This window comes from Gavialis gangeticus, unplaced genomic scaffold, assembly GCF_001723915.1.
Source record: "Gavialis gangeticus isolate Ggan-Ray unplaced genomic scaffold, GavGan_comp1, whole genome shotgun sequence".
Taxonomy (NCBI): domain Eukaryota; kingdom Metazoa; phylum Chordata; order Crocodylia; family Gavialidae; genus Gavialis; species Gavialis gangeticus.
The window spans coordinates 35,129,859-35,153,393 of NW_017729006.1; the positions used below are offsets into that span (position 1 = coordinate 35,129,859).

The window sequence follows — 23,535 nt, forward strand, 5'->3', positions numbered from 1 at the left end:
GGTGCTCTCACCTTCCCTGGAGATCTTCAAGAGGAGACTGGATAGGCACCTGGCTGGGGTCTTATGACCCCTCCCACCCCCAGTGCTCCTTTCTGCCCATGGCAGGGGGTTGGACTCGATGATCTGTCTAGGTCCCTTCTGACTCTTTGATTCTATGATTCTATGAACTACCCTAATCCGGGCGCGGGCCAACCAGGTTAACTGTGCCACACAGACATAGACCTAGAATGAAATTATACTATTCACTGATTGAGGTCCAAGGGATTGCTACAACATCTCAGCCCAGTAAAGCCTATCAAAAGTCCAGTAACCCGTCTCCTACAGAAAAAGTTGCTGCTTTTTTAATACTCTCAGAAGTAAGTTGTTATGGAATTACAACTGATGCTAGGGAAAATATTTAGCTCATCCAGTCAAGTGTTTGATTTATATCTCCAAACATGAGGGTTTCCATCTTCTCTCAAACTGTCACTTTAAAAAGAACTTTATTATTTATTAATTATGCGCAGAAAAGCTCAAAGTTGCATAAAATTATGCAGGTACTTTGTATGGGTGGGGGTGTGTGGGGGGGGATGTGGGTAGGTGTGTGGGATTTGGAGCCCCAGGAGGGGGGACCCCTGCATACCCTGGCAGGATGTGGGGTACTGCAGGTCAGGAGTGAAGGGAAGCAGCAGGGCTGGGGGAGGCTGTGGCTTGGCAGTGAGGGGCAGGGCACAGGCATATCACTGCCCCCCCCATCCACACAGACATATTACCCCTACAGGTGTCCTCTTTTTTGAAAATGGAAATATGGTAACCCTACAGGAACACAGCATGGCTGAGTGTAGAGCAGCACCCAGCAGCTAAGTCTATGGAGGGGTAGAGGCAGAGAGAGAGGGAAGGGAGAGAGAGGGGGCAGGGGGGTAGAGATCGAGGCCCCCATGGCGAGGGAGGAAGTGGGGCAGGGGCTGAGAGGTGAATGGAACCCCAGGGCTGGGTTGGGTCATGCAACAGAGATGTGGGAAGCTCGTCCAGGGGTGTGTGTGTGGTGGGGGGGGAGAGGTAGTGCAGCTCCCCACTGCTGAAGCTCCCCCCGGGGAGGCATGGGGGACATGTGCCCCCTGGATATGTGCATGAGACAGAGGCAGGTTGCCTGCTGCGTGCTGGGGCTCTGCACCCTGCTGCCTTTGCCCCAGGAGCTGCGTGACGCCTTGTTGTGCCTCTTGCTGCTGGGCAGCAGGGGATGTGCGGCTAATGCGTGGCTCCCAGAGCAAAGGCAGCAGGGTGCAGAGATCCAGTCTGCAGTGGGCAGTTCACCTCCACCCCATGCACAAATCCAGGGGGCATATGCCCCCATGCCTTCCCTGGGGACAGGCACAGCAGCAGGGAGCCCTACCCACGCCAACGAGCCTCCCACAGCTCTATCCCACAACCCACCCCAGCCCCTGGCCCACTCCCTCCCTCCCCATGGGGGCCTTGACCTGCCCCCCACTGCCCCTTTCTTTCCACAGACTCACCAGCTGGGCACTGCTCTATACACAGCTGAGCTTTGTTTCTTGGCACATGTGTGCTGGGGATGCTTGTGTGTGTCTGTGTTCCCCCACCCTCCTGCAGCAGCCCAGAGCCCATACCCAGGCTGCCCTGCAGTCCTCTGCACTGCCAATGCTGTCCCGCCAGGTGGCCTAGAGGTGGCAGTGATGACAGCGGAGTGGAGCCCAGGTGCGGGCCCCAAACCCCCATGAGTGATTAAGACATTAAAAAAATGAATGCAAGAACCAATTAACACATTATCGGGCACATTAATGGCGATCCACACCCCTATTTATTGTGTGCGCGCGTGCACACACACACACACTCAAGGTGTATACATAAATATACAAAACGTGTGCACACACGTGTGTATGCATGTGTGCATAACAGCTATTACTTCATTATCTCTCTGCACTCAAAAATTCAGTGGAATCTTCTTACAAAGTTTGTTACAAAAAGAATTTCAGCACAACAAAATTAGCGCCAAATTTCTCCTGATGGCCCATAGTAACAGTGGTAACTGGACTTTGTTAAAATGAAAATGTACTGCTGTGAAAAATTTCTTACAATGAATGTTCTTTTTCCAGTGCATGTATCTATAATAGTGATATGAATACAAAGCCAAAAAACCCCATGGTACAGTCCATCTGGTTAAGATGAGCAGAAATGTAGCCCTTATAGAAAAAAGATGATGAAAATGGAGGAAGAAATAATTTCTGGCTGCAAAAAAAGGTATTGAGTCAACAGAACTCAGCATCATTCTACTCTTCTTAATTATAATCTTTATAAAATCTTTTTAAACACTTTTTGTTATAAAGAAATTTAGGTACAAGAAAGTGAATCTCTTGAAGTTCACTCCCGGATTCCACTTGTATTCTAAACTGGCAGCTGCCACCAGAGGAACTATACCTTCATGGCAAATGATTTCAAAAGCAGGAAGGATGATCTAGTTGCTGAAGCAGCAGACTGTCAGTTAGGAGATGTGAGCTCTGCTCCCAGCCACACTGCCACCTTTCTTTGTTAGCTCAGACAGACAGACTGTACTAGGACAGAGTGCTTTTTTATCCCTGGTGTATCTAGGATACAGATATACTAGTATATAGCCCTTTTTCTCTTAGATTCAGATGTCACTATGATTGTTCATGGACACAAATGGGAGCCAAAGGTAGCACAAGACAGTTGTTCCTGTGCTACTGCTAAGGACTACCTGGAAAGTCGCTCACAAATCATACTGGATGGAGAATGCAACTGCTTGCTTACTCAATGCAGGCAAAAAGCACTTAAGGGCATTTTTACACGTGCTTCAGGAGGTATGGGGGTGCTTTAATTAGTGAGCCATGCTAATTAAAAGTGCCTGAGCATCACATGTATCAGTGTCCTCGCACTGAAAAATGGAGGTGGGGCATTTTGAACTAAGATTCGTTGAACGAGATTTAGTTCATAGTGCCACACCACCATTTTTCAGCCTGGGGGGACGCTGATAAACATGACGCTAGAGTCTGCTGGAGTGCGTTAATTTCTGTGCTCCATCAGACTCGATTAATTGATTTCCAGCACATCAGAGCAGGCTCCTAGCATACATATAGGAGCCTTAAGTGCTGATGGACAAAAGAAATATAAAGCTTTACATGTCTCGGTTTCTCGCCCCCTATATCAGAAAGTTAATAAATGAGCCGGAATTCTCAAGCCCTACACTTTAAAATCTGAAGGCAGGCTACCCCCAGTGAAGTTTCATTAATTTTTCAATTTACTTCATCCATGGATTTACTGAAGCTCAAGGTTGCTACAATTTAGGACACAATGCAGAACTGTACCTTCCCCCATGAGAGTATAGAGGCAAGGGAAAGAGAGGTGCAACGCAACTTTCAATTTAAAAAGCATTATTGTTAAGCAGTGGGTGACTGGCAGAAACTCAGCTCATTAGGCACTACAAAATCATTTCTCAAAGCGCCTTACAGAACAGCTTGGAGCTCAAAATTGCTATTTACCTATATGGCTTCTCCTACAGCATGCAGGTATTTCAAAAATCCAATCTCTGATGTCTCTAACTGACAGCAGCAGTGTACTCAAAAAGTGCTTAACTTTGCACATCACTTCATACATATCTCACCTTCAAAGCACAGTGAAATTCCATAAGCAAGTAACTTTGCACTGTGCAAAAATATCTCAATCGAGTTAAACATTTCAGGAAGTTGTGCCAATCTCATAGGCACGTGTTTTTTTTGTCTGTGTTCTGGATTGGAGTAATACGATTAAGTACACTAACCTTCAGAAATGAGAGATCATAATTGCGGTCCACATACGTTATCTCCAGATTGCCAAGCACTATCTCACAGTTGTTATACATCCTCTGCAGGCTGATGAAATGGTCCTCCATATTCCCCAGCTGTGTCAGCTTGTTACTTGTTCCTTGGCATACTGGTGAGAGAAAGAAAGGTCCATGAAACAAAAGAGAAACCAATACAGAGTGTGTGTCCAACTCTACAAATATTAGATCATCAGGAAAGCACTGTGTATGGACTTTAAGAAAAAGCAACAACACAATCAATATTTTGTCCCCCTCCTGGAATAGTTCAGTGGGATGTTCCTCAAGAGTTGAGACTGATGCAAACTAATATTGGGAATATTTCTCCATCATCTGCATTTCTGTGATGGGGTAAGGCTAAAGCAAGGACTCAGGGGTGTTGGTTGTAGCTGTGTTGGTTTAAGGACATGGGCAGATAGTTCTTTGGGTAAATGTGATATCTTTTATTAAACCAATTAAAATAGTTGGAAAAATTGTTCTTTGTAAGCTTTCGGGTACAAAAACTCTTCTTTAGGCAGAGGGACAGTCATTCCGCTGAAGAAGGGGATTTGTACCCAAAAGCTTGCAAAGAACAATTTTTCCATCTATTTTAGTTGGTCTAATAAAAGATATCACATTTACCCAAAGAATCTTGTCTGTCTAAAACAAGGGCTCATGATTTTGGGATCTAGATTTAAGTATCTTCCAGAATTTTGTGACCTACATATACCAAATCCTGGTGCGTGGCCATGGATTTAACAGAAGGCAAAACAGATATGCACCTTTATAGACCAACTCAATAAGATATATACAGAGAGAAAATACAAGCTTTTGTGAACCTGAGTTCACTTCATCGCATGTTGTCACCATCAAACAGTTAAAATGGAGCCCTGTTCTGCAAAGTGACTAAAATGGACACTATGGATTTTTCTTGTAGCTCAGGGACCACTGTGTTAAAATATCAAAGGGAGAAAATAAGGCATCTTCTCCCTTAAACTTACATACCTGCAAATTATCATATCACGTACAGTTTCCCTCATCCACTATCCTTAGAAAAAATAAGTCTACAGCCTAAATTATGCTCATACTTACACCTGCGCAATATCACAAGGCAAACTAATAGTGTTCCACCTGGGGAACCAAAGGGCATAATTAGATCTAGACAATCTATGACTGGTGCTGATATAAGGTAAAGAAAAAAAAGTCCAGCACGATTTTCAGATCCCAGATTATATTTGTTATGATGGATGATTTAAAAAAGAAAAAAAAGTAATTTGCATTGTATTTTCAAGAGAACATGTTCTCTATTAATTTACTGAGGCATGGAACCCTATAATGGTATCTCTGTAGTTACTATATGGTACCAATGCAGGATAACAGGTGCAGCTAAAAGACTTCAGAACCATCAATTTTTTTCCTGCTTCTTAAAAGGAGGCTTTATGACCATAATTCAGCCTTGTTGCTGCCAGCCTCAGATTCTGCTCAACTCTGATAACACTTAGTGCATTGGCTAGGAACTCTTATGCATTTTCTGACAACTATATCCTGCAAGACAGGATACCCTTAAAGATCTTAAGTCTTCTTTCAGTTTCCTTTCCATGTGGCTGGCAGCTTGTAGCCAGTGTAGCAAACACATTATTCTAAGCTCTGTGGAAATGGAAGAAAGTCCTCTCCTCAAAAGAAATTTTCAGATTGAGGCTCCTCTTGGGTTACTAGGAGGCTGCCTGATTTAGACAAGACAAAGGGTGCGGTGCGGCCTCGCTCAGAGGTGTGGACCATGAGATGCTTGGGTATCTGGTAAGGGCAGAAGGCATACATGAACTCTGGGGGAAGTGAGAAGCTTGAAGTCCTCAAACGCATATATCCAAGTGAGCCAGGAAGGGTTGCTTTGGTGCCAGCTCTTGCCAATTGAAACAGCAGGATTCAGTTAGACAGCCCAGAGATAACAGGACCCTGCAGGGGTCAGACAGCTGTAGCTGCAGTAGCATCTGGATACCTGACGTATATGGGAATTGTCCTGACACATTTTGTTTTGGCACACATATGTAGTTAATGATGCCTAAGTCTGCAATCTCAGCGGAGAAGGAAAACCTTCACATAGGGAAATGCTCCCATTATGTAGGTTTATGGTGGTGTGATGGAAAAATTAGTACTTGCCTAACATTGCATTGTACCCTTTTAGAAAAACTAGAGGAACTGTCAAAAATTAGCACCAGTATGTTTCATCACAACAAAGGAATGGGACTTCAAGTACTTGTACATGACATGCTTTGTTAATGCTATAACGTAGTGCATTTAACTGTTCAACACAGTATTACATAAAAGGAGGGGAAAAAACCCCGTGCCTTCATCCAATTGTTCTCCACCTTATTTTTAAATAGCTAACATTAAAATATCATCTCTGCTATGCTACAAGTGAAAGTGCAGCACACAGAACAATACATTCAAATACTGGAGAAATTCAGTGTGAGCCACAATCAAGGGCTGGTTCTGAGTTCAGATACTAATGGTATAAAAGAAGAGACTTCAGTGGGAGAACCAAGCCTTTATTTTGTACCGTCTGTAACTGCAACGAAAAGCAGACCCCTAATCTCAAGGGGACAGTGACAGAATAGCTTTCCGTGTGTGTGAAGAAAAATAAATGACATTATTATTTATCGACGAAAGTGAAGGAAAAAACCAAACCAGAGGACACTGGTTCCTGAAGCAGACAGATGACCAACTATCCTTGGGTAGCCACCACAGCAGACACTATTACAGCACCACCCCATTAGAAGCACCTAACTCTTTATTTGCCTTGGCTAACCCAGGACAGAAGTGGACATGACACCTATGCTGGTGTAAATTGTGTTATGTAAATTGCTTCTTTTTTATGCTAGTATAAATGTGTCAGGTGACAAGGCCCCATGTAGGAGAGAAGATAACTTAATAATGCAGAACTAAAAAGAAAGATGTCAGCTGGCAAAAGCATTTATTAAACTTGTTATTTCCCAGTGCAATGGACACCATGGTATCGTGATAATAGATTCCATAACATCTGTCTATATTTACTATAACTTTAATTCCACAGTTTTTATTTTTTCTTATTCTAATATAAACAATATACCGCAATACATGAGATCACTGTGTGTCAAGTGCTGGCAAAGGTGGGCACTTAATGGGGACTTCAATTAAACAGTCTAAGCCGCATGCTACTGAACTCCGATCTGTCTTTCAGCCAAAGTATTTTAATTTATGTTAACACAGTGCAGGAGGATCAAAAGAAATCTATGACCCTTGTCATATTTGCGTCAAAATCTATTATTTATTCAACTGTTGGGGAAAAAAACCCTAAAGTTAGTCAAGATACTTCAACTATGATTTCAAATATTAGAGTCTCAAACTTTTATACGATTAAACATTTCCTTTTGGCTCAAACATAAGGTGATTTTTTTTTTTAATCAACAGGAGTCATAAAAGAAGCCTCTCTTGCCACATTATGGTCAAATTACAAAAGCAGAAAGATGGAAATACTGCCACGTACTGAGCTGCATTGGAGAATTTGTCATTAATGGGAGACTACTGTCAGAACCATTTGTCACTGTCAGGAGGACAGAGTGGCAGTAAAGGGATTTGCTTAAGCTGTTAGAAATACTTCAATGAGACAAAGAAAACACATTCATAAAGAGTCACGGTCTGAGCTAGTATAAATGACCATAGGGAGCCAATCTAATGCTAAGAATCAAATGCAAATTATCAGATGCAAATAAAGTTTAGATTAGCCTCAAAATTGAAGAAATGTGATCCACCTACACTGATCTTCAGAGTCTGCCAAACAACAAGATTCCCTCTATAAATCCTGCTTTTGTCCACTGACCAAAGGAGTCACTAACTACCCACAAGTCCAAAAATTTGGTGGTACAGTAGTGGCACTCCAGCCCAGGTGCCAAATTTCCAGACCGTGTGTGGAGCCCCGTGGGCCAGGTAGTATGGCCCTATGTACTAAATTGGATGTGCAAGGCTAGGTAGGGGGTGGGGTGGGGTGGGGTGGGTTCGGGTGTCACCAAGGCCTGACCCCAGTGTGCAAGGGTGAGAAGACACAGTGCAGTGCCTCAAGGTTCAATCCTGGTACATGGTACATTTGGGCATGTGAAACCCAAACCAGGCATGGAGGATGGCTCAATGCCACTCAGTTAACTTGGGGGTCAAAAGGTGGAGTGCCGCTATTTAAATCAACCACAGAAACAGCAGATGCTACTGAGTAGGTTGATATCTTTTGAAGATTTCTATTTATTTGCATTAACATTCTATGAAATGCATTATTTATTTTCATAGGTTTTAGCTAAAAGGAGTTCCACAAGAACTGATAAAATTCATTTGAAATCTCAGTCTATAATTTTACCAAGCTATTTGCTATATGTCTACCAAATAAAAGTCCTTTTTTCGGAGCTTTACCAATCCTGGCTGACAACTAGGAAGACCTAGCCTATCAGTTTCTGCATATCTATACTTAATTTGCAAGGGAGGGTGGGGGGACTCCCCCCCTTAATAGTTACAAGGAAAATTTTCCAGTTCCCAACAAACCAAGAGCAGTTAACCTGAATCTGCAGTAAAATACATCTCTTTATTTGCTGCTAGTTACTCTCAGGTCTGTGCTGCAGAATGAACAAAACAAGATATAGTTTGGTTTGATCAGTGCTGTAGAGAGTTCTTTGGGAAGCAATGATGCTCATAAATACCTTTTTCTCATTTCCCTCTTGTGGATAAATCTTGCAAAAACAACAAGCTACCTGGATCCAAGTTGCTGAGGCTAGGCCAGAAACAAGGAAACTGGGAAGGGGCAGAGATCCCTCTAACAACCTCAAGATAAAGAAAACAAAAGCTCCTTTTCCCTTCCAGCAGTTGTGTTTTGGACGGGCTTCACACTTATTCAACACCTATTAGTCAGGGCCTAATGTAGAAGCCCAGGCCCAAGGACTGCATTCCTGCAGGCACTGCCGCACCCGCTTCTTTCCCAGCATTTTTGACAAGTCTCAGTGAAAATGGTCATGAACCATGTGTTGAAACAAGTCCATCAGTCTTTGGGTGGGGAGCTGAGGAAGGCAGTACAGGACCATACAACAGTGCAGCAAGCAAAAAGTGTATACATTTAGCTCCCTGCGTAAGAAAAGGAGAAAATAAGGAGTGGGTTGGTACTTTTTCAGGGGCTTTGTCAATGTTCATAGGCGATGGCCAGAATTTAGGGTTGTCTTGTAGCGGTTTCTTCCTGACTTCTGGTTGCACAAAAGGATACAGGGAGAGAACCATAGTTACACGTAAGTGCATCGAGTTCTACTGAAGCCCTTGAAACTCTATGTTAGTTTATACCAGCTGAGGCTCAGATGCAGTTTTTTTTTAATGTAGGGTAAACAAACACACACACGTGCATACAAACAGCTCCCAAGGCCACACACCGAGTTACTAAGTTAAAAAGACAGTGTTGAATAATTCGCCAAATGAAATGGATTTTAAGGAAGAAATGTTTTGTAACATTTTATAAATAGTGCCATTAATCTCAGCATGCTAAGAAAAATGATCCTCTGATCATCTGAAAATAATACTATCATTTCAACCCCATTCTAAAATATTAGTCTTGGACCAAGAAGGAAGAAAAGTTGCAAACTATTAAAAAAAAAGTTTTGAAAAATATTTAGTACAGAGTTATAATCCACATCATCTGGGTTATAATTCCTCCTTGCCCACAAAAAGTCGACTTGTGAACTACAATGGCACAGACAATGCAGTATAAGTGCCCCTAATGAGTGAGAGAGACTTATGTAATTAGTTCCCATGATGCATGCAGGTTAATGAAACAAGTTAATCCCTAAGAAAATGCATAGCTGTGCTCTTTTTCTCTGAATGGGAGAGTTTTTGATCCCATTTGTATTTTTTTTTTAACATGTAATATTGACATCAAGCAATATTGACATTAAGCAATGTTATGGGTTACCAACAGCATTGATCTCTTTTGAGATACCGTTATGTACCTACACAACCCACGTGTAAACTTGCACTTATCCTAAATGCTTGCAGTATACTGTATTCATAAACAAACCTCTGGTTTGTTTGCTGGGTCAGAACTCTCCTCAAACAGTGAAGAAGTTCAGATCTCGATCTGAACTTTGTAGCATGGGCTAATCTCTACAAAAACAGACTCCCCTTTTATGTGAAAATGTTAACAGGACAGAAATATGATTAGCTCTGAATGTTTTAGAGATAAAGGTATCTTGTTAGGAGGCAACTGGAATCTGCTCATGGGGAGATCCAGGACTTTGAAGAGGGGGATGCATAAAGTGTGGTACATCATCACATATAACACGACACATTTTTCTCCACTTAAATAGAAGAAGCGTTACTAATATGCTAGGGGGCTTGCTCCATATTATACAGTTTAAGATTAGAGAAAGCTCAAAAATAACTATTGGAATGTATATTAATCTGCTAGGTAATATATAAAGATTTAAAAAACCCAACAAACTAGGCAAATAAAAGTCAAAACAGTAAAAAAAAAAAAAAATACCGTGTCATTAGTCCTGTAATCATTATAGTCAAATGTCTGTTGTTCGGATTCACAGTATAAAATCTAGCTTTCTTGAGCATCTTGACAGTGCTTCCAGTACTTCACTGTCAGTCATTTCTAAATCAGAGTTAATAGTAATACATACACCTGAGATAAGGTGTTTGGCTACAACTAGACAGTCTGCAGGGCTGTGAAACAGAAGAGAGGTACTGGAATGGCTAACAGAGTAAAACTGCAAAAGAAAGGGTAGCTCAGATAATGAAACATCAAGACTATTAAACACCTGGGGAATGGAAAGAGATTAGCTGGCACTGGAAAGATGATCATGAGCCATGAAGTCAAGTGATTCCCTCCCTGCTGCCTGAACAGAAATGCTGCTGCACCTCCTAGGCAACTGGTTTTAAAGTTTGAGTGGAGCAGGGATCAAAGGAGGGTGCATCTGTATCAGTGCACTCGCCTGGATCCACCTCCAGATCTGTTGGATTTACATCAGGATTGGAAGTCAGGGTGTCCAAGGTCTGTTCTCTGTACTGCACAGGCCACCTCAGATCACATGCAAGCTACTTCCCTTGGCTGAGATTCAGTCCCCACACCCATCAAATAAAGATAATGAGGCTACTTCGCCAAAGTGCCTTTGACCTACTCAACAGTGACACGGCTATCCAATAGGAAATGATTCTGTTTCCCTATGAGTTTTTTTTTCCCCAGGACACACTGTACTTTTATAAGTACCCACGCTATCTGCGTCTTTAGGCAGGCAATTAAAGTTACTCTGTAAATACAATATGCACAAAATGTGACTGTCAATAAAATTTAATAAGAAGTGGAGGCCAAAGCAAACACTGAACAAAGTTGGCTCTTGTAGGCAGATGTGCATGGAGATCATTGAAATGATCAGAAGTGCCAGGTGTAGTATAGCAGATGTTTAACTCTCAGGCAGGAGACCTATGTGCTGTGAGCTAAATTTGCATTTCATAGCTGGAATCAGCAGCACCCTAAACAAGCAGCAATTGAAACAGTCAGAAAAAGACAATTATACTGTATAACCCTATCCATTTTCCTTGAAATATAAATCCATGGAGTTCTAGTGCTGATGAAAGGCATAGAGCTGACTACCTTGGACACTGAATTCCTTCATCTACTCATCCACAGAACCAGGGAAATGCAAGTTTCCCTTCATTGCACCAGAGTGCCTCAGCCTTCACCTGAAAGCAGTGCGTCTAAGGGTGCAAGCCTAACTCCAGTCTCCAGGGCCCTCTTGGCCCATGATCTATGGAAGAATGTCAGCAAGGTTCCCAATTACTGCTAGCTGTAAGGGCATATGAAAAACTGCAGTGAGACCAAATCATTTTGTGAATATATTTTCTAAAGCTACCATAGCCAGTGGTATGCAGGGATGCAGAAAGCAGACATCCAGTTAAGAGGTTGATGTCTATAATGCTAACTGACCTGAGAGAGGGAGAGAGAGAGATCACTTCAGACATGAAAATTCACATTTTAAAACTCGTCCCCAGTAGTATAACCGGCTGCTGCCCTGATTGAAGTGAGAAGCGCACACACACAATTTAAAATTTCCCAATTACAGCAATGCAAGCGCTGCTGTCCATCTTTTCTCATGGCTTTAAAAAACCCTTGGGGTTGCTGTGAAAACAATCTTTAAGTCTACATTTTGTATGCTGTGCGTGTCTATATTCAGCACTGACACATGCCAAAATAACAACCCAACAAGGTTATTTCAGGCGCATACAGGTCATTTTCCTTACTTCGTGCATCATCCAGTGTCTCATTTTACTTGACCTAGACAATTCAATTTATTTTTCTTTGTTCCCAGCTTTTATTGCAGGGGGGTGGGCTGAAGAGCATATTCCGCCTTCCTAACCAGCCACTATGTTTATAAATATCTTTTTTCCCATACCCCATGCAGAATTTGGCTTCTGGTTCATTTTGGTATTCTATGCAAGAACAGTATCTTTCCAAGGCTACTGTTCCAGACACGGAGCTGCTGGTGAAGGACAGTACAGATTAAAAGCACTGTGTGTCCTAGCAAATTGCAACCAAGTCTTTAATTGAGCTGTGGGAAAAAGAAAAGAAAAGAAGAAAAAAAATACCAGTGAAAAGGAAACATTTTATGCTGAGTAACATGAGTGTGTGTGGAAGAAACCACCATATATGTATCTATTTATAATACTGTGTGCACCTATATATCCGGGCACACATGCATGCACACAATCACACTGCTTCCTGAAATCCACAATACTAAGCCCATACTGGAAACCACAATTTTTAACTGTTTTTTAAAGTTTGTTTGGTACACATTTTGTAATGAATTAAGGCAGGGACCACAAAACTGGCTAGCCATATTTATTTCATTTTTTATGGGTGCAAATATCTGTGCTTGGTGTCAAAAAGGAGAACAGACTGAGACAGCCTCCTTTAAAAACCAGAGCCATCATTTAAAAAACAAGAAAAAGAGAAAAACAATATGAATAGGTTTTTTGTTTTAGGTTTATATGCATATTGGTCCAAAGCCTGCTCCACCCAGAAGACAAAATATTGTACAGATTTTAATTTCTGGCTGTATTTGAGCAACGTGCATAGGGTGAAATCCTGGCTTCAGTCAAGTCAGCGGCAAAATTCCCAGAGACTCCAATGGCGCCAAAGTTTCACACACAGGGCCTGACCCACAGCCCACTGAGGTCAATGAAACGACTTTTAATAGGCTTTTGATCCAGCGTATAAGGCAAGTTACAGCAGTTGCTTTAGAACAGCATGGCAAGAATAATCCCTCATCTTCATACCACTCCAAACCACTGATTAAATTATAAGTGGGGGAAAAAAAAAATCATCTTTAGTGGATCCCTGTAGAAAAGGAAAATTATTTAGAAAGCAGCAAGCAACTGAAAACAAGGAGCCAAATCCACACACCCACATACCCAAATCTAAGTCTTGTGGAAAGGATAAAGCAAAAAACACTTTTGAAGTTCTGTTTCACATTAGGACTATACAAGGCCACACAGATGCTCTCAGCCTGTGGCCTGACCTCTGCTCACCGCACTTCACTTTTAAGATGGGAGAGGAGTTCCCATAGCTGAAATGAGTGCATGCATTGTTTGCTACTGGCTGTACAACAGTTAAAAGGAAGAAGCAACGTCAGCTGGCATTATGGGGTTGGATAAGTTCCCAAGGAAGTACAGCTCAGTTGGAGACAGGTACAAATGGCAGCTTTCAATTTTTTTTTTTTTTTTTAAGTGCCCACAGTGAAATCAGGGATAGAGCAATAGAAAGGGAACAGCTCATATTGCTAAAAAGAACAACAGGGGTGCAGTAGAACAAGATATTCAGGGAACAGGATGCATCCACCACACCAGTGAATGGGTTAAAAAAATAAAAAGATGGGGGGAATGCCCAATTTGTTTTTTCTTTCATTGCAAAGGCCCACCCCACAGTACATGCTCCCAATATGTTGTTGTGAAGTAGAAAGACCAGGTAGTATCACATTACCAGTACAAACAAGAAGCAAAGACCAATGCTTAATCATAGTATCCAGTCATACAGCTTATCTGGTTAGTGAGCTATGACATGACAATGTATTTCTCTACACCGTATTCATTCATAGATTCATAGATTAAGGGTCGGAAGGGACCTAGTAGATCTTCTAGCCCGACCCCCCGCCAGGGCGGGAGAACAACAAAAAACCCCAAAAAGAGAAATGGGACTCAAACGAGTCCAGCCAGGTAGGCATCCAGCCTCTTCTTAAAGACCCCCAGGGTAGGGGCCAGCACCACTTCCCTTGGAAGTTGGTTCCAGCTCCTAGCCGCCCTAACCGTGAAGTAGTTTTTGCGGATGTCCAATCTATACCTCCTCTCCATCAGCTTGTGCCCATTACTCCTTGTTATGCCAGCGGGCGCTAGGGGAAACAGCGTCTCCCCCAAACCCTTCTGGTCCCCCCTAGTGAGTCTATAGACAGTCACCAGGTCCCCCCTTAGCCTTCTCTTGTGGAGGCTGAATAGGTTCAGGTCCCGCAGTCTCTCACTGTAGAGTCTGCCCTGTTGTCCCTGGATCATGCGGGTGGCCCTCCTCTGGACCCTCTCCATATTGTCCACATCCCTCTTGAAATGGGGCGCACAGAACTGGACACAATACTCCAGCTGTGGCCTGACCAGCGTCGCATAGAGGGGGAGGATCACCTCCTTGGCTCTACTCGAGATGCACCTGTGGATGCACGACAAGGTCCGGTTAGCCCTGCCAACCATGACCTCGCATTGTCGGCCCATGTTCATCTTGGAGTCAATAATGACTCCAAGATCCCTTTCTGCCTCCGTGCTCTCGAGTAAGGAGTTCCCCATTGTATAAGTGTGCTGCTGGTTCCTACTGCCCAAGTGCAGCACCCTGCACTTGTCCGTGTTAAAACGCATCCTGTTCCTGTTAGCCCACCCCTGTAACCTATCCAGATCCCTCTGCAATCTCTCACTCCCTGCTAGCGTGCTCACCTCCCCCCAGATTTTGGTGTCATCAGCGAATTTAAACAGGTTACTTTCCACCCCATCATCCAGATCGCTGATGAAGAAATTGAACAGCGCAGGCCCCAGGACCGAGCCCTGGGGGACTCCGCTACCCACCTCCCCCCAGGTCGAATATGACCCATCCACCACCACCCTCTGAGTGCGACCCCTCAGCCAATCTGCAATCCATGGGTATGATTGGGAACTGCTATCTCCAGAGAGAAAGGCAAAAGACCGTCTCTTTTGCCCCTTTCAAAGGGTGATTTGATCCATTTCCTGCTGTTCTGTCTGGTTTTAAAGTCCCGTGCAACGTAACCAGACTTTATTCATTTTCATAACAGTGAAAAAGCAACAGTAAAAACAAAGTTCCTCTTCAAGCACCTGTACTTAGAAAAGGACAAATGAGTGTACATTGCTTGTCTAATCTGAGAAAGGAAAGGCCCATGTTTTCTGACACCTTAAAAAAAACCCAACCAAACCGAACCCCCACCATCCCAGGAATCAATATATTTTAGGATATGTCCTGGGAGTGGGCAGGGAAATCTTGTCAGAACAGTGTTATAACTCCCATACTGCAGTAACATTTGCACTGCTACCCTGCTTTGACAAGACACTGAAGTAGCTGGCTCAAACCAAGTGTTGGGCTGTGAAAATTTAGGCACTTTTCTGGGCAGGAGGGAGTTGGAAACTTTGCTGCTCCAGGGACAGCAAAGAGGGAGCACAGACCTGATGTGCACGGGGCAGTGCTTACGTCCCTGTTCTTCCATTAGTGGGCCCACCAGAACTGGCCTGTGTGTCAGTGCAGAAGAAAGGACAGAGTCCTGCATGTCAGTGCAGAAGAAAGAACAGAGTCCTCTCCATACCATACACCTCTATTCCTCTTACCTTCGAGGATGTGCAATCTATTTAAGTGCATGAATGGAGCTGTACTCATAGGCAGGGGAGCATAAGGACACTGGCCCACACAGGAACTCAAAGCTCCTCCTACTACGGCATCCTCACACCTTCAACTCTCTGCACCTGCATGTGAGCCAAATACAGACTGACCCTAAATATGGGCTATGTTTTCAAACAACCTGAAAGCTGGTCTTTCTGGAGAAGCTCACATGAAAATATAAGCCATCAAGGCTGGCAGTACTTTCCTGTAGAAACCAGGAATGCGCTGTTCCAAGCTTCTGCCAGCAAGGTGATCAAAATATTAGCATTAATGTTATAAAGGAAGTACAGTGGAAGATCTGACAAGGAGAACAATGTGATCCTTGACGAAGTGAGAGGCACATGATGCTGTGCTGTAAAGGCAGTCTTGGGATTTCAGGTTAGAAAGGAGGGCTGTGAAGACAGTGCAGTTTATTTAAGTGGTTACTTATGTACAACCAATGTTTTTTTAAGTATCTAGCAGCTGTCCTAGGGATAGGGCAAGTTTCTGTATTTCTGCACTGTATTTTTTCATACTGAATTTCAGCCTAAGGCTTTCAGTGGGAAAAAAACCCCCATGTTACCAGAAACAAAATTGCTATAATTTGATCTTGGAAGGTTCAGCAACGAAAGAAAGAGTAGGAAAAAAAATACCAAGAGTACAAATACTGATCAGACTACAGCAGATGTTGTCCCTTGAGAAAAGTGGTTACAAATACAAATGCCACCTAAATAAATAAGTTTCATTTTAGTAGGACTGTAAAGACAACAAGCATTTAGGTAACGAAAACACTGCCACAGCAGAACAAAACCAGTATCTTTGCACAAATTCAAATCCTATAATTTAAAACATCACAAAAAATATCCTAACGTGATTGCTTTATGTCTACTTTCAAACAGTGCGGTTTGGAGTACTGCAACCGCTAAGATTAATTCAGATGTTCAAACATAACATGGAAAAACAATGACAGCTCTTAAAAACTACTTAGACAGGATTTGTAATTGCAAGAAACCAACTCCAAAACCAACCCACCACAGTGGAGAAAAGAATACATATTAAAGGAAAACTTTCCCAGATGCTTTCTTATTTATATTTGCTTGTGTGAGAGTAATATTTTCAGCTAGATCTAATTTTAAGTTGCCTTTGTGGCTTCAAGCAAAATGTGGGAGATAGTTATACAGGACCAGGAGGGTCTCTTCTCAAGGGAAAGATATGGCAGCTCTTACAGTAGTTAACAAAGCCTGTTTGTTTTCAAGTACCAGCTAGGAGAATTTCTTTACATTGGCAGGGGGTCGGACTCGATGATCTGTCTAGGTCCCTTCCAACTCATTGATACTGTGATTCTATGATTCGTCCTCCTTTTTTTTCCCTCCCAGTACAAATATGCTTGGTTTATTTCACAAAGGGCCCAAAACAACACCCATGGAAGTCACCAGCAGTCTTTCCAATGACTTCAATGGAAATTGGATCAATGCTTAAATTTTGGTCTCACATTAGTATGGATTGGAGTAATACCACAGTTTGAACTTGACCCTGTACAGTTTGTGGATAATAGTATTTTTTTCGTTTTTACCGCACCACGCAAAAGTAAACTTGTATTGTTACTTTTAAATACAATGCAAAAGTTGTATGGTTACTTTTAAATGCAAAATGTTGATGGCGGTGATGAGCCACACCCAAGAGTTTTATGGTTAACAGAGCGACCCAGGACAAAAAAGAAAAGGGGGAGTCATCATCCTGTGAGAGGTGTTATTAGCTGGGTCCCTTTAGAAATATCTGTTTTTGGGACAATGACATTCAACACCTTCAATAATCATCTGGAGAAAAACATAACATGACTGCTGGAGTAGGACAGTTTGGCTACATGGACTGATCTGGATAGTTTGGCAAGAAGAACTCAGGTGAACCACACTCATTTTAATACAGCCAAAGGTAAAGTCATGCATAGAGGAACAGAGAATGTGGGTCACACTTTGAACTTGGAAGATCATACCCCAAAAATTATTAACACTGAAAAGGACATGAAGATAATAGTGAATAACCAACTGAATGCAAGCCCCCAGTGCAATGCTTTAGTTAAACAGAAAACACACTGCTTGGGTGCATAAGCTGTGAAATATCTAAGTAGGCACATGGGATACTCCTGTAGATATCTTTCATGAGACCACTGTTAGAAGACTGTGGGCTTGTCTAGGCTAAAAGCATATCTCTGTAAAGCAGAGCTAGTGTAGTTGCAGCATATGCTGAGAGAAGTTTTTATGCTGTTATAGTTACCCCAACACCGCAAATGATGCAATTCATGCCCACAAAAGCACTCTTGTGTTGGCATATCTGTGTCTACCCCAGGGGTTTTGCTGGCTTAGCTAAGTCAGCTGGGGGTACAATTTATAGGTATACCAACAAAACTGTGTAGTGCAGACTCCTAGTCCTGGTCTGCTGTTCTCTTGTGAGTGATGCGATTTTGACCAGAACTGGAGCCTGTCTCCTGAAATGGGAAGCTCCAAGTCTCTAGCAAATTTCAGGCAAACCTGGTAGGAGGATACCTCTTTGGGTGCCTGCCCCACTAGCCCACGTCCAGTGGTACAACAGCCAATTAGAGTTCAGGGGGCGGAGCTTTCTTCCTCCACATCCCTTAAGCCAGGGAGTGTCAACCAGGGGTATGCAGGAAGGCCCTACGGGGTACACTGCAGTGGCACAGAGGAGCGGGGGCAGGGCCGCCAGCACTTTGCACCACTAAACTTCCAGTTGCGCCACTGCACACCACCAGCACTTCTGGTTTTGCTGTTGCATGCTGTGCGGGGGACCCCTGCCAACCCCCATTGTAGATCGGCCACCAGGGGATCCCCCCATGTTCAATCAGCTGCTGGGGGACCCCCCGCTTGTTGACTGGGTGCTGGGGGTACAAAAAAGGTTGAAAACCCCTGCCTTAAGCCAACCCAGGACAGTTCCCAGAGAAGGTGAGTGGGAACAGCAAATATCCAGCCCCCAAAAACACCTCCATTTTCTTGCCTTCCCTCTCTTCACTTCTACCTGCAACACTGCTCAAGAACAAGTCGAAGAATTTCATGGAACTGTGGCAAGGCAGAATTGACAAGGAGGCTGATGAGGGCAGAACTGCTGTGGGGTAATAGGATGGATCTGGAGGTTGGGAGGGCAGAACAGCTAGGTAAGGAACCAACAACATGAGAGAGCTCTTGGAGCAGGATGAGTTTTGGAAAATAGGCAATACTAACAGCGTCTCTCCCATACTGGGGATGGGGCAGGGAGACATTTAAAATAAATCAAAAAATAGTCAAAAAATAACCCTTTTAATTATTTTTAATCAGTATTTTTGAGGCTTGAACTCAGGAGTTTTGAACTTCTAGGGTTGCGAAGACTGAGTCACAGTTTTTCCAAGAGAAGGCTGAAAGTTTCCTTAGTCATAGTCTACCAGTACATACATGAAAAAGGGGTTTTGTATAGTAGCCAGCTCTTAACTAATAAAAGAAGTGGGCAGTATAACGAGATCCAACAGCAGAGAGCTAAAACTAGCTCTTTAGTCTAGAAATAAGACGAACTTTTAAAAGCAAAGTTAGCACTACTTACATGGAGACATGGTGAATTCTCTACGACTTGCTGTTCTGATTTAAAGAATAGGTAGATTTCTAAAAAATATGGAATTTACTGGACGAGGTTTGTTCTATGCATGAGGTTAGAGATGAGATGATCATAATGGTACTTTGTGGCCTTAAGACACTATGAGTTGCAATTTAATTTGTGCTACTGTAACAAAAAAAAAAAAAAAAAATCAATGAAGAAATTTTTTTTTTCAGGCTGTATCTATAATAGTGGCCGCAACACTGACCTTCGAGACAATCTACACCTCAAATTAAGGGTCAAGGTTGATGCCTGCTCTGAAGGGGAAGGCTGATGCTGCTTTCAGAACTGCCATCCTTTGAGGAAAGTCTGTATAATGGAAAGGAGATCAAACAGGTTCTACTGTTTACAGCAGTATATGAACTGTTGCTCAAAGTTTAATGGCAATGCTATTTGCATAATCAAGGCCAACAGAAGTGCAGAGTGATGGTTAATATCAGTCCCTGAGCCTTGTTCAGTGGCTGAAGACATCCCTTTTTTCTGGAACTGGAGGAATGAAACCCTAATCTACTAACCATTTAATTGCTGGTTGATTCAAACAGTAAGTCATTCTCATTACTTACCAGTGTATAAGCATGATTCGATTGTGGTTATATTTATCTGCTTTTGTTTCAAAGCACCTATATACAAATTTTAAAGAGAACATCCCAGTTCAGTCTTTTAATGAGGTTACAAACGAGTAAGCCTAGTATACCACAAAGCCTAATATACTCTTTTTTTCCCTACTCTCATGACCAGGATGTGTAAAATGATGTTTCCTAAAAATTCTTTAGTTTATAATGTGAAATCATGCATCTAGTGCACACAAAAGAGCAACAGAAGGTGCCTGTGCTAAGCTTCGGCACGCAGCAATTAAATCAAAACTTGCTGGAAGAAGTTTATGCACCTATACAATAACAGTGCAACAGCAAATTGCTCAGGAGACATGAAATGGCTATACAAAATCAGTGAAGAATTGTGGCGGTAATGGGTTTTTTTTGCTAATATAGGGGAAAAAATGACTTTTCCCCCCTTTTACTTAAGTCTCAGAAAAAAATTAATTTGCACAGTTAGTCTCTGCTATGATCCTGCTCCAACTGTAGCTATTTATTGTATGCCACTAAACCAGACAACACTGGGGACAGGGGGAAAAGAAGAGAGAGAGAACAAGAGATTGATTGATTCCTGAAGTCAAGTACTTTTGTGCAAGTGTGTATTGAGGTCTGTTTCTAATAGACCTTCAAGTGGTTGATACTGCAACTTTATGCATCTCAGCTGGTCTGTAATGACAGGAGAGGGGTGTGGTGTTTTACAATCTACTTGCTAGCATATGGGAAAATAACCGTATGATAACAGACGCAAGCTCATGCCTTGATTGAAGAAAATGCATCCCTTATTTAATTTGTTCTGGCACCTCCAGTACTAGTGATATTTTACAATAAAATGAAAGAAACTAAAAATATCTAAAAAAATATGGGACTGGTTTCCAGTAATGTCAGCTGCTGATTGTTCAAAGCCGATTCAAAATGCTTCAGAATTTGAGAAATGAGATTTTGGAATAAATCAAACTATCAAAATACTTTAACCTATGGGACTTTGTTAATTGTACAGTTTGCTTTTTACCATTAAGAGATGTTACATGCTTTTCTGAACACTTTTAGATTGCTCTTTCTGATGAACAGATCTTTTAAGTACTGTACCACAAGCTACTGTATTCACACATGCTTTTCTAAAAGTTTTTACTAATCTCTCCAAGTGTAAATTCTACTAAGACTCGTATGGAGACCCAGAAAGGATGACAACATTTATATATCTGCATAAATGCAGTTGTACCTCCTTTTTGATTGAAAAAGAATTTATTTTCATTGTTCAGAGTTACCTGATTGACAATCCTGGAGACAGATGACATTTGCCATATAAATGGTAAATCAGTGTAAAAGCACCACAGCAGCACTGAAACTACTGATACTACCCTGAACTAGGTATAGGGATATTTTAGTGTTATCTTCATGCAGGACCCAACACCGTACTCACATAAGTCAACGTACATATCACTTTGATTTCAAAAGGTGGATCAAACCTTTAAGTCTCTCATTTCTCTACAGAGACAGCCAGGACAGGTTTCAACACAACTGGCTCATTTTAGGAAGTTCTCCAGTCATCATAATTTAACCACTAACTTAGTACATCTCAGAGATGAGAAGATCCATTTCCCATTAGAGTTCCCTAGAGGCATCCTGTCTGTCAGGAATGTATTAAGACTTCCTGACCTAGGTTTCAATGAGCCCTATAACAAAAATGCATGCCAAACTCAGTTAAGCAGTGCTTGGTGCTTTACACATGGGATTTCAATGTAGTAGGACTTTTAAACCAAGCAAACAGAACAAATCATTGTATTATATTGTATCTGGCAAATGCAAAATAAAGGGAACAAACGTGGCAACTGACAGGACACATGTACTAGTCCTTCTGACAGAAATTTGGATAGGTGCAGATGTTGACAACGGACAAGTTAACTACGTGCTTGACTGAGTTTGACAAGCTAGTGAGAGGTTTCTCAAACCACCAATAGGGTTTGGCTTGAAAAGAAATGTCTGAAAAACATCTTAAAATGTAAGCAAGCTCTGCGTCATTTACGATTTATTTCCGGCCTGACTGAAAGTCCATTGAAGTCAGTGGAAAGACTCCCATTCACTTCAATGGGATTTGATCACACTTTTTATTTGGCTTAAATTAACCGTGTTAAATTCAGTAAATCAGGCAAACTGACTGAAAATCCCTTTTTTCCTTCAGTGGGGTGAACTATGATTAGTTTATGGTAGCACAGCTATAAAGCCACTGGGTGGTTTAGCAGCATCTGGATAACTTTCAAACTTGGCAACGCAATTTAACTTTGAAAGTCTTGGCGGAAACACATCAGCTTTGACACTTGGTGCTGTGCACTTGCTGTAACAAGCAAAATTTACTGCTTGTGCAGTTATCCCTGTTCAGCAATATGGAATCTCAAAGCATTTTGCACCAGATGTCAGTTCTGTAGAGAAGCAAGAGAACAAGTCTGAACCCATTCTATAATTTACTGAAATTTGCAAGTTATAAAATATTCTAGCTTTGGAGAAAATTCTTTATTCTAGTCCAAACCATAGATCTCTGATTTGCAATATGCATTTTGCCCTTGAAGAATTAAACTTCAAAAGACTCTCTACTCAGCAAAATATCCAATTAAAATGAATACCTTATTACCAAGCAATTTGCAAATCTGAACTTGTGAAATAAATTGGTGCATCAGGTACTGGGTAAAATTCACTAAGACATTCTTTTCAACTTCTGTTTCTGTTCTGGACTTAACAAAATGATTATATTTAAATTATGAAATTGTTTTAAAAATAGGCTCACTTTTTTTTCTTTTTTTAAAAAAAGGACATGCATCAAAAGCAAAGAGTCTCATACCATGGTATGCATAGCTGCATACAAATTCATATTTACTCAAAATGTATGACTGTTTGGATCTGGTGTGTTCGTTTAAAACCACAGTGCACACAGACCCAAACTCTTAAGTATGGAACTGAAACTCCCTTTGGTTTGGAGAGTCTATGGTTTCGTGTTCCAGATTGAACTAACTCTAACCAAAAACTGGGGGTCCAAATAGAACATGGAAGCCACAGACAGTCTATTTCCTGGAGAGAAAGTTATCAGAAAAAAAACCTGCTTCACATCAGTTCGATACATAGTAAATAAAGGCCTCATTTTTAAACAAAACATGAAATTAGCTGGAATGTAAGTTACAGTATAGAATGGAAAAGTGTTACCTGTAATATACTGGTCTTTGCCAAAGATGTCTCCAGGAAAAATACAAACCAGGGACTTTTTGCTTGTACAGTAAAGTTCATGTAGAGACATGAAAGCTTTATTGCAAAACTGATGTAATTCACTTTTGTTCCCAGCTTCTGTTCCATTCTCATAATATTTGCTCAACAAAGTTTGTTTTAAAAGTATTTGTGCAGTTAGTTTTGTGGAATCTATTGGTTCACTCTCCCCATCCCACTCCCCAATTGTAACAAAACAGCTACATACAAAAGTAAATTGCAGCAGTGGAAAGAGCTCTACATACTCATTACAGTGCAAATGCCTCTCCTGAGTCCATACAGGAACATCACATTCTACAGCCTGAAGTGCC

The 23,535-nt window shown here is 41.8% G+C and overlaps 1 protein-coding gene and 1 long non-coding RNA gene across 3 annotated transcripts in view; one reads left to right on the forward strand and one right to left on the reverse strand.

Moving 5' to 3' along the window:
* The window catches only part of EGFR (epidermal growth factor receptor), a 319,504-nt gene that overhangs the window by 86,301 nt on the left and 209,668 nt on the right, over nt 1–23,535 (reverse strand). Inside the window, exon 2 of the mRNA XM_019509106.1 lies at nt 3,773–3,924. Within this exon, the coding sequence (XP_019364651.1) occupies nt 3,773–3,883 (111 nt within the window). The 5' untranslated portion in view covers nt 3,884–3,924. The remainder of the gene's footprint in view (nt 1–3,772; nt 3,925–23,535) is intronic.
* LOC109291887 overlaps nt 1–23,535 on the forward strand; it is a 61,434-nt gene that overhangs the window by 4,160 nt on the left and 33,739 nt on the right. The window contains exon 2 of one of the 2 annotated variants that reach the window (XR_002095973.1): nt 19,559–19,923. This is a non-coding gene — a long non-coding RNA (uncharacterized LOC109291887). Of the gene's footprint in view, nt 1–19,558; nt 21,236–23,535 lie in introns of those variants that run through there. The other variant, XR_002095972.1, reaches the window with a different exon arrangement.